Source organism: Cryptomeria japonica, chromosome 5, assembly GCF_030272615.1.
Source record: "Cryptomeria japonica chromosome 5, Sugi_1.0, whole genome shotgun sequence".
Lineage (NCBI taxonomy): Eukaryota > Viridiplantae > Streptophyta > Pinopsida > Cupressales > Cupressaceae > Cryptomeria > Cryptomeria japonica.
The window spans coordinates 645,351,964-645,363,734 of NC_081409.1; the positions used below are offsets into that span (position 1 = coordinate 645,351,964).

At 36.9% G+C, this 11,771-nt stretch overlaps 1 protein-coding gene across 1 annotated transcript; it reads left to right on the plus strand.

The window, feature by feature from the left end:
- The first annotated feature begins 216 nt into the window (after window positions 1–216).
- On the plus strand, window positions 217–708 carry LOC131050346 (pathogenesis-related protein PR-1-like). Its single transcript, XM_057984508.2, has one exon. The coding sequence runs from the start codon at window positions 217–219 to the stop codon at window positions 706–708; it is 492 nt and encodes a 163-aa protein (XP_057840491.2).
- The last annotated feature ends 11,063 nt before the right edge of the window (window positions 709–11,771 follow it).

Below are 11,771 nucleotides of genomic sequence, written 5' to 3' on the forward strand. Positions count from 1 at the left end.
TAATTTACTTGAAACCTGCAATTTTATCATTTGGCGCAAGTATTTAAGAAGACGGTTGTTGCACAGCATTGCCATATCTACATCTCTACTACAAAGTGGTTATCAACTGTTATTGTTGAATTGGATTACATCTCTCAGTCTCTTAAAAACCAATTATCAGTTAGTATCAATCCTTAGCATTGTTATTGTGAGATTACAAGTTATATTGTGTCGAATATGAGTCGACTTTGCCAGCTAGTCCTGGTCGTGTTGGTGGTGGGGTTAATAAGCCGTGTAGAGGGCTTGACGAACTCTAAAGCCATTGCAGACTTCATTGATCCACAGAATGAGGCAAGAAAAGCCGTCGAAGTTCCACCGCTTAAATGGAACGATACAGTTGCGGCTTTTGCTCGTAATTATGCAAGACAGAGAAGAAATGACTGCCTTCTTCAGCATTCAGAAGGATCGCCCTACGGTGAAAACATATTCTGGGGCGAAGGCCCAAACTGGACACGTCGTCAGGCAATGAATGCTTGGATTGATGAAAGGAAGTGGTATGTTCATGCCAATAACACTTGCATAGGCCCAGATTGCACACACTATACTCAGATTGTGTGGGCCACAACCACAAGTGTTGGGTGTTCTATTATAAAATGTAAGAGCAATGATACATGGGTTATATGCAGCTATGATCCCCCGGGCAACTATATTGGCGCTAGACCTTATTGATTGCGTGAGTGTAGGCAGCATATATTTTGTAGTTGAGAACTGGCTAATTTTATTATTTGTGTTTGTATAGTCATTCACAAATATAATATTATTGCTATCATTATATGTCTTTGTTGCTTTGGCATTCACAGCAAATTGAAATTTCATTGGGTTTATCTTTGTATGTCACTAAAGATGAAATTGAGTTCAAATTTAGACTCTTCTACCATTGACTCGTGCTACGAGGCCTCCAATTCAAGAGACGCTTGAGGCATATTTATTTGGTTTTGTAAGTTAAAGTTGAAAATCTAAACTGCATGTAGATTTTGTTAGTCCGCCTTTTCAGGCAACCGATGATTTGCCTAATTAAATTCTACTCAACATTGGATTTGGTTTAATTTTTTATATAAAGTGTAACCTTGACAGGAATTATGAATAATCTCTTCAGTCTACATAAATATTTTTCAGTGACAGAGAAAATGTTAATCTCTTGAAAAGATACTTTAATGGCTTTTCCTAAATCGTAATAAGCCATTATGATTTAGAAAGCAAAAACTAAGAAAGCAATGTCCTTATAAAACACTTGCATTCAAAATTCTCATACACTAACTTTTTTGTTTTATAACAAGCTAATGAGCCTCAATAGTTAACTTATCTTAGTGCCGCAAGATGAAAATAAACTATGGAATAAATACTAAATTAAGTATAGTGTATCGTGGCATGGCAAAGTTGAGAGGATTTCCAACAGGAAAATTAAATCACTTATTCTGAAAGGATGTTCATCCCAACAGTTATTCTGTTTGCTTTACAGTAAACATTCTCCTGCATTGGAAACTTGTCCAAATAATTCTGCAATCATCGTGTAGTGTGAAACCAACGACACAATGACACAATAAAAATACAGCAGTTGACAACGAGAGCTTTGAAATCCATATGATGAAATGATAAAAATCGTATTATTCAATCAACTTGGAGCTTTGAATCTTTTTGAGTGTGAATAGAAAAACTTCAATCTCCGTAGCAGCCACCGAGGATGCACGTTTGCCAGTCCTTGTGATGATATTCAGACAGAAAGATGCCCTTCTTCGAATTGCCTCTATATTACAACGTCACACTCATGTGAAAAAACTAAATGGACTGCGCAAATTGGGGTAACAACGGGATAAATTAGATTAAATGTTACACACAGAAAATTCAATAACTTTGAAAATAAGCCATCATGCAAAGAGTTAGTTTTTCATAAATTTCCGTTATGTAGGCCGTCTAGATCGTGGAAAAGTGAAGTTCTTAGCAAAAATAAACAAAAAACCCAAAAACCAAGAAATCACTACATCATCTCTGAAGCTTCACATGGCAGGCAATACAAGATTTTTTTTTCTTAAGGTATGCAAGGGGGGCGAAAAAAAAAAACATTTGCAAAAGAAATATAGATTTCGCAGTTAAGGAGTTGTTCCTTGTCGATTCAAATGTTGTTCTCATCTTAATCTAATTGGTATATTAGTTTCATGCTGTTCCGGGAGGATCCAAAAGACTTCACACCATTCCATCTCTCCTCCGATTTAATGGATGGTCGTTCAAAATTTGGTTGGGGTGATTCGAATCCCCAACCACTCACTTCCTTTTCTCAAGCACCACAACCAGGGTAAGCGCCTTTTTCGGCATCATTTGGGAGGCATGTTATCTTTGTCCACTACAGTCGGTGGCAAATCCGATAAAAGGCCATCCAGCGATTTGAAAACCTAACCTCCCAACTTCGAAGACTACGCACAGCCGCTTGATTTTTAAAGTTGCTCGAACAAACTTGATTTTGATATATGTTGAAAGTCTAGCCGTGGAAATAGGAGCTCGGGTTTAGACCGAGCCCTCCAACATACATGAATTTTAACCATAAATCAATCCGAAAATTCCATGAAATAAGGGGAGCCTGTAGTAATTTATATAAGTCCGATTATTAAAATTTGAAAGGCTATGGCAAATTTAATTGTTAACCCCATTATAGCAAATGGAACTGTATAAAATGGGGAGAATTTGGCTTGTAAAGGAAAGCAATTTTCTATCGGGAAAAGAATTTTGGGAGATTGATCTGTGTGCCATCTTCATAATTTTATTTCTTTAAGTGTAATTGGGATTTAAAGGCATTTGAAGGGTATTTCATTATTGCAGCTTCCTTATGATCATTCATTGTGGCTGCTTGCAAGTTGTCCTCAAAAATACAAGAAATTACTGTGTCTAAATTTCCTATGTTTTCTAGCTCAACTTCCCTTGAGACCCTCAAGTTTGCTCTGTGATAATTTCTCAATTCGGAGAGTGAGGAAGATACATTCTTAGAGTCTTCCCATCCTATTGAACATTCAGCATTAGGAGTCCTGTTTTCCACCCCCCAATTCCTCCCTTTTAAAGTATCTTTTGAATCTATTTCTTTTTGTTTTTCAATGGTTTCCTTAGCCGAATCACTCTCTGAAGCTATAGAGATTTATTCAACCACATAGAATTTGGGGTCTTCCTCCTTCCACCATGAAGCCTATTTGTGAATGTTACTTTTGGTGCATTGGGCAGCCATATGACCTATTTGGAAGCATCGTCTATATCTAAACAAAATACCTTTATAATCTATAGATTGCATCCAACATCTAGTAATAGATTTTAAACAAAACTCTGCAAAGGGAGCCAACTTTGTGTCCATTTTGACAAGAATATGAGCATAGGTAGTATGAACGAAATTGAGAGAATCCTCATCAACTCCCAAAAATTTGCCTAACATGTTTCCAATAGCTTGAAAACAAGGTTCAGTCCAAAAATGGAATGGTAAGTTGGGGAGTCTTACCCATATTGGTATCTTCTCAAAGGATTCAGAAGCTGGGTTGAAGGCAGGATGCCATGGTTTCAGCAGGAGTAGATATTTATCTTCTCAACTCCATTAGTGCTCCAATAATACCTTCCTTATGTCCTATGCACTATCAAAGAGAACCACAAATAATCCACATGCCCCAAGGAATATCTATACATCGCCATCCAAAATGGGCCTCCAATGCTCTGAAATTTATTTGTAAAATTTTCTCAGGGTCGGCCAAATACCCTTAAACCTTCCAATCAATCCCCTTACTAAGAGAAAAAGTTCAGATTTTGCTACTTTAGGCCTAGTATCTCCATCCAGACATATAGTTGGTTTGTTTGCAGAAGGTAAAATACTCATCTTTCCACTTTTTGCTCCAAAAAGACCGAATCCCTTTGCTCATTTATACCCATCGGATCCCTTCCCATCACCACCATTTTGATAATTCCCAAGGGATTTCAGACCATTTGGTGTTAGGATTGAATGCTAAATTAAGGTGCAGAAATTAAACAGAGAATTCAAAGATAAAGACAAAAAGAAACACGCAATTTTATCATGGTTCGGAAGATTGCCTACATCCACACTCAAAGCAGGGGAATCATTTTATTATGATCATAAGTCTGATTTTACATACACAGTAGCTTGGCTTCACACATAAAACCTAACTTAAATGATATACAAAGTAGCTCTTAAAAGAGCTACGAGTGAGAAGGTGAAAGGCCAATGTTTGGTAGGAACTAAAGGAGAAGTTCATTGGACTTCACTTCCAACAATCTCCCACTTGAATGCCAATGATGTGCTACAACAAAGTGATTCCCCCACTCAGTCCCGCTGTCATATGTTGGAAAGGCTGAGAGAAGCTCGACAAAACTCGAACTTCTCCCATGTAACAACTTTGGTGAGCACATCAGCTGGGTTCTCCTTGGTGTGAATTTTATCTACATGAAACTTGCCCTCTTCGACCATGTAACGAACATAATGACTATGTACATCGATGTGTTTTGACCGAGGCTGAGATGTTTGATGCTTAGTCATAAAGATGGTACTGCGATTATCACAGAACAAGGAAAAATCTTATTGCTTCAAACCCAATTCAATGAACAAGAGTTGCAACCATACCATCTCCTTAGCTCCCTTAGAAAGAGCTATGTATTCAGCCTCTGTAGTTGATTGAGCAATTGTATGTTCTAATTTAGAAGACCAATTGATCACTACCCCAACAAATGTGAAAGCATTACCTGAAGTAGAATTTCATTTGTCTAAATCCCCAACAAAATCATAATTAGTAAACCCTTGCAAGTGTTCGTTGCCCTTCCCAAAACATAAACAAAAATATGAAGTACCCTTGAGATAACGTAAAATATACTTGACTACCTCCCAATGCGGTTTGCTCGGATTAGACATAAATTTGCTCACCACTCCCACAACATGAGCAATATCCAGACGAGTAGACACCATAGCGTACATAAGACTCCCAACAAAAGAGTTGTATAGAATATTGTCCATAAACTCCTTATCTTCTTGTGTTTTTTGACACAACTGAGAAGACAACTAAAAATGAGAGGCCAAGGGGGCGCATACAGACTTAGCATCCACCATACCAAATCTGTGCAATACTTTTTTAATGTAGTCTTGTTGAGATAGTTTGAGTTCTCTCTTTTTCCTATCTTGAAGAATGGTCATCCCAAGGATTTTCTTCGCTACCCCTAAATATTTCATGGCAAACTCATTAGCTATGTGAGACTTAAGCTCATGAACAATTTTCATGCTTGTGCCGACCACTAGCATATCATCCACATAAAGGAGAAGTATAACAAATTCGCCATTGGAAAGCTTTTTAAAATAGACACAAGGATCAGATTCACAGCGAGTAAACTTGTGATCAATCATACACTTATCAAATTTGAGATACCACTATCTCGGGCTTGCTTAAGACCATACAAACCTCATTTCAATCTGCAATAGAGATGTTTCTGACCATGTTTGATAAATCCTTCATGCTGATACATAAACAATTCCTCATTAAGCTCGCCATGGAGAAATGTTGTCTTCACATCTAATTATTCAAGCTCAACATCCTAGGCTGCAACCAATCCCAATTTGGCTCGGATGGTAGTCATTTTGACTACTGGCAAAAAAATTTCTTTAAAATTGAGGTCTTTCTTCTGAGCGTACCCCTTGACAACTAGTCTTGCTTGAAACTGTTTCTGACCACTAGCTTCATCCTTCAATTTATAAACCTGCTTATTACGTAATGCCTTTCGGTCAGGCGGAAGTGGCACCAAATCCCATGTCTGGTTTCGCAATAATGTGTCCATTTCTTCATGCATTGCATTGTGCCATTTATCACGATTTGCATTTTTACAAGCTTCTTTATAAGTTGTAAGCTCTGTTTGATCAGAGATTAACAAGGTGGGCTCAACTTCATCACAGAATAATAATTCATAATCAGAGAACCTAGTTAGAGGACTCCTTTGCCTGGTAGACCTTCTCAATTGACTCTCTATGTGAGTAGTGAGATCATCCCTACTAAGATTATTTAAATAATTCGGTCTCTGGCTATTCAAATCAATGTATTCTGTAGGCAAAGTTCGATGCACAGAGTGAATTCCAAATTCTTTTGTGGAAACGACGTGTCGAGCACACTCAGTGTCTAGACAACCATTCTGCGTAGTACTATCACTAGGATAGGGAGGACTCGGACCATGAAGCCCATGAAGACCACGCGGATTAGTAGGGCCAACGCATTGATAAAGCAGACCACGTGAGTGATCTGCCGCAGAGGCATCATCCATGGCAAACGAATTTTGTTGCCCCTGCTGTGAGCTTGTGGAGGAGTTTTTTCGGGGTAGGCGTGTGTACTGCCCAGCGTGCCATGAAGACAGCTTCACACCAAGCAAGGTAGATTGGGATACAAGCCGCAGGGGAGAAGTCAAGTCCGATTGTAATTCCTCCACGTCAGCCCCTATTTGAACCTGTGAGGTTTCAATTTGAGGCTGTGATTTCCCTGTTCCAAATAGTGATGGCTCTGTTATGAGCCGAGAAGATTGAATAGAAGGGCTACCAGTGTCTTCACCATTGTGAGTTTGCCTAGAGGACTGAATACTGGAATCAAATGGCAGATTAATAACCATCAGAGATCCCACTTGATGGGAAGATTGATGTAAACCACCATTAGTTTGAATTGGTGAAGAATAATTTTTAAAAACCGATAGAGGAACATACTCTATTTCTGATTTATTCTGAATTTGCAGTGCAGGGAAAGATATCTCATTAAAAATAACATCCTTGTTGTGAACAATTTTTCTATTGACCAGATCCCATAACCTGAAACCGAATTGCTCTTCACCATACGCAACGAAAATACACTTCTATGACTTGGCATCCAATTTAGTTCTTTTCTCTTTGGGTATATGCGAGAAGGCTTCACATCCAAACACGTGAAGATGGGAGTAGAAAATCCTCTTTCCCCGCCATTCCTCTTCCGAAATACCGAAATCCAACCTGGATGAAGGACTTCGGTTGATCAGGTATACTACTGTGTTGCAAGCTGCCTCTGCCCCAAATTCCTTACCTAGACCTGCATTTGATAACATACATCGTACCTTTTCAAGGATTGTTTTGTTCATCCTCTCAGCTGCACCATTTTCTTGAGGAGTGAAAGGAACAACCTTATTCCTTCTAATCCCATTATTAGAACGAAATCCATCAAATTATTGTTAACAAAATTCTCTACCATTATCTGTTTGTAGACACTTAATCTTATGCCCAATCTGATTTTCAACTAAAGCCTTAAAAATTTAAAATTTTGATAGAGAGCATGTAAATCCATACTTGTACAATCACCAAGAAAGGTGACAAAATAGTTAGCTCCTTCAATGGAGGTTACCTCGGTAGGCCCAAAAACATCTGAATATACAAGCTATAGCGGTGTTGTTTTCGTATCACACCCACCTTTCAAAAAACTGACTCGCTTTTGTTTTCTATAAAGACAATGTTCACAAAAGGCTAAATCTATAAGTTTGAGACTTGGAAGCTGATTCCTTGTGTGCATAACATGGAGCCCTTTCTTGCTAATATGCCCAAGCCTTTGATGCCAAAGATCTGCTTTGCTATCCTCAATCACCATTGCAGCTCCCACTTCACCATGATTCTTAAATATATAGAGACTGCCCAATTTATTGCCATTTGCAATCAGCATGGTACCATGAGTTATCTTCCAAGTATCCGGAAGAAAATTTACATTAAGACCTTGATCGAAGAGTTGTCCAACGGATATCAAATTCCATTTCAATTGTGGGGCATGTTGAACATCTTTGAGCAGCCATTTCTTACCACCTTCTAATAGTAGCAACACATCAGCATTGCTTGTAATTTTGCAAGCTTTGTTATCTCCTAAGAAAATATTACCAAAGTGACCTTCTTTGTAGTTAGTGAACACTTCAAGGCATGAGGTAGCATGATGGGAGGCACCAGAATTAAGTACCCATTAATATGGAGTAGTGTCGGTTGTTGAAAGGATTAGTAGACTATCATCCTTGTCCTAGATAGTATTCGCTTCACTGTCCTGCACCTTCTCTTGTGCCCTTTTGTAGTTTCTACAATCCTTCTTTACATGACTAGATTTGCCACAAAACCAACAATCACCGTTTTTGTTTCTAGACTTCAATTTCCTTGCTGATTTTGATTGCCTATGATAATTATTTTTGCCTCTATTGTGACTCCTACCTCTATTTTCAGTGCTTAGCACCCTTAAGGCTTCACCGGATGAAGGTTCTACAGTTTTTCTTCTCAAATCCTCGCTGGGAAGAGTAGCTGCTACATCATTAAAAACTAACTTATTTTTATCGGATATCGATGTGCTAACGGTTGTTACATCACCATCCCAATTGCTTGGTAAAGAGCATAACAAAAGGACACCCTTTCTCTCATCGTCTTTTGTCATCCCCACCAAAGTTGCTTGACTAATCAATGTATTAAATTCATTGATGTGATTTGCCATTACGCAGCCTTCCTTCATCTTAAGCTTATACAACCGCTTCATGATAAATACTTTATTTGCAGCTGACACCATTTCATACATGGCTGTTAATTTATCCCATACATCTTTCGTTGTTGCTTCACCCATGACATTGAAGAGAACATTGTTGGGCAGTGAGAGAAACATTATCGCTCTTGCCTTCTAGTCTAATTTTTCCCATTCTTCATCAGCCATCGTAGTTGGCTTCTTTGCTTTCCCTTCAAGCACAAGTGAAAGGTCTTGCTTTATCAGCAAGGACTCCATCTGTACCTTCCATAACCCTAAGTTCTGACCAGAGAACTTCTCTATCTTTGCTTCTTCCACGATTTTGGAATTTCAACCATCGAAATCTTAACAACGATCTAAGCTTGCTCTGATACCAATTGTTAGGATTGAATGCGAAATTAAGGTGTGGAAATCAAACAAAGAATTCAGAGATAGAGACAAAAGAAACACACAATTTTATTGTGGTTCGGCAGATTGCCTACATCCACACTCAAAGCAGGAGAATCATTTTATTATGATCATAAGTCTGATTTTACATACACAGTAGCTTGGCTTCACACAAAAACTAACTTAAATGATATACAAAACAACTCTTAAAAGAGCTACGAGAGAGAAGGTGAAAGGCCAATGTTTGGCGGGAACTAAAGGAGAAGTCCATTGGACTTCACTTCCAACATTATGCTCTCTAACCAACTTTTCCTTTCCATTTGATTTACTACATACAGACAACATCCCAACACCCCTCTTTACAATTTGGGATTTACTAGATTCTAGTTTCATCCATAGATATCTTCCCCTGTTATGGCTTCCCCTGTAGAAGCCATAGCCTTTTCTCTTGGACTTCCATGCACTACATCCACCTATCTTGGCTGTTGCCAGATTCGCAGAGCGCCAGAATGTGGGGATTTCGCTGAAAACTTGTAGTTTAGGAGACATGGTGGCATTCTTGACCGTTCAATATTTGTATCAAATAACTGCCAGATTCACAGAGCGCAAGAATGTGGGGGTTTCGCTGAAAACCTGCAGTATTGTTCATAATTTGATGTTTCAAACTAACAGAAGATTAAATGTCAATTTTTTATTTTGTATTATTTAAAAGTATATGACCGAGCCATCTGAAATTAATATAAAGTCAACAAAGAGTATGTAAAAGGTAACACAATTTGTTTTGAAACTTTTATGTTTCTAAAATATTTGAACAAAATCAAGTTGAAGCAAATTTAATGTGAAGTAATTTTTTTGTGATAACATGAATGTAGTTAAATTGGCTAGAAATCCTTTTCATTATAATAGAACAAGACACTTTAATATGTAATATAGTTTCATTGATAATTTGGCTTAGTTGAAAGAAAAGGAATTGAATTATATAAATTGTTGGGATATCTAACTTTACTTAAAATACTTGGTTGAACAATTTTAAATGGTTGATGCAAGATACTTAAAATACATTTTCCCTTTCCCTGTTGTTATAAGGATTCTTTATGCATGGATAGAGGAACAACTAATCATTTCAAAGTCTTCAAGGAATGCCTCACCAACCTTAGAGATACTGATCATATACTTGACACATCTTAACGATACCAGGTAGATGAATAACTGCCACAATCAAGACATGTACTATCAGACATTCCAAATACTTATATTAAATTCACGAAGCTAAGCATCAGATGAAAGTTATGAGAATCATTGTTTTCTCACAATATGTCAGTCGATCAATTCAAGACAATGTGCTGGTAATACTTTACCTTTCAAAACATATCGCAAAGCCGACATTGTGACCTTTATTGGAAAAACTCTTTCTAAAATACAATTATGAAGGCATCTGGCTATCTTAGTGATGGTTGATCAATTAAAAAGAATGCGCTGGTAATAATCAACACTTTAAAATGTATACAAGTACGAAGGCCGGTGGTCAGATTCTCAGTATACGATGGCAGCTGAAGTATAAAGAAAGTATGTGTTAGAAATACTCGAACTTTTAAACATGTTGCAAACCCAATAGTTTCTACATTCATTATAACATTTGACCACTGATGGATTTATCCTTACAAGTGATCCAGTTTTGAACTAGTTTTCTCTTATTCTTCACTGATCACAGCTTAAGCTACAATTTCTCTCTTTTCAAAACCATCCACGACCTAAATGATCAACCCAAAACTGCGAATGTAAGTTGCTTCAAACATGAGAAAAATCAGGGATGCGGCTTCACATCCACACACTAACCCAATGTTAGTAAAAAATATAATTAAAATCTCACAAGTATGACCATCCACATCTATGTTATGCTTCAGAGATTCCACGATTGCTTGATTTGCATGTCCATGAATATATATACATTTTCCTATTTTAAGTATATTTAGTGCCATCCTTATCAATTTTAAATAGGGTGGAGAAGATCGATCCATTATTATTCTTATTCAAATTTAATTGTACTCCTTTATTATGACGTATTTTCCTTTTTTTACATGACTCAAATATATTATTTTGAAAGTTGGAAAATTCAAAAGTATCTATTAATAATATGTAATAGTGATATTTATATACATGTTTTTTATTAAGAGAAAATCAGATTTAAAAGGAATCCCAAATCTTAAATACAAAAAACTACCAACAAGATACACATAGCCAACCCATAGCCAAACAACATAAAAAAAAAAAAAAAAGACCTTAAGAACAACAAGCCTGAAACACAAAACAACAAAAACATAACTAAGATTTTTCAAGGCTTTAGTAACATTTGCATCAATTTGGTCTAGATTTTAAAACAGGTTCTTCAAATCTTGCAATTCATACATTGTCTCCTCCATATATTTTTTAAGGTTCCCTCGATATTCGTAGAAGGGCCTTTGTCATCACTAACCTTCTTGCCTTTTTCAACCTTCTCAATATCAATAACATTATTACCCCTTTATTACCCCTTTAATTTCAAGACTTGAATTTTCTACCATTTATCCACCAAAACATTTCATGCTTTCTACTTCGTTGGCTATGTTTTTTTATTTAAATAAATTATGTCTGCTTAATTGTTATTAATTTTTTACCTCTATGAAGCTATGCTCACCATGGACAATGGTAAAGATCAGTTTTGATGGTTTCACTTGTGAAGTTTACAAGTCTTTTAGGGATTCTATAGGAGAGAAATTTAACAATATGTAGCTTAGAATGTTTCATTCTAATTCTTTTGAAAATACCATCAATAAAGGCAATTAAATTTCATACCTATAA

Bases quoted from the DNA above. Each gene is read 5' to 3' on its own strand.
- LOC131050346 (XM_057984508.2), top strand. From the start codon at position 217: ATGAGTCGACTTTGCCAGCTAGTCCTGGTCGTGTTGGTGGTGGGGTTA.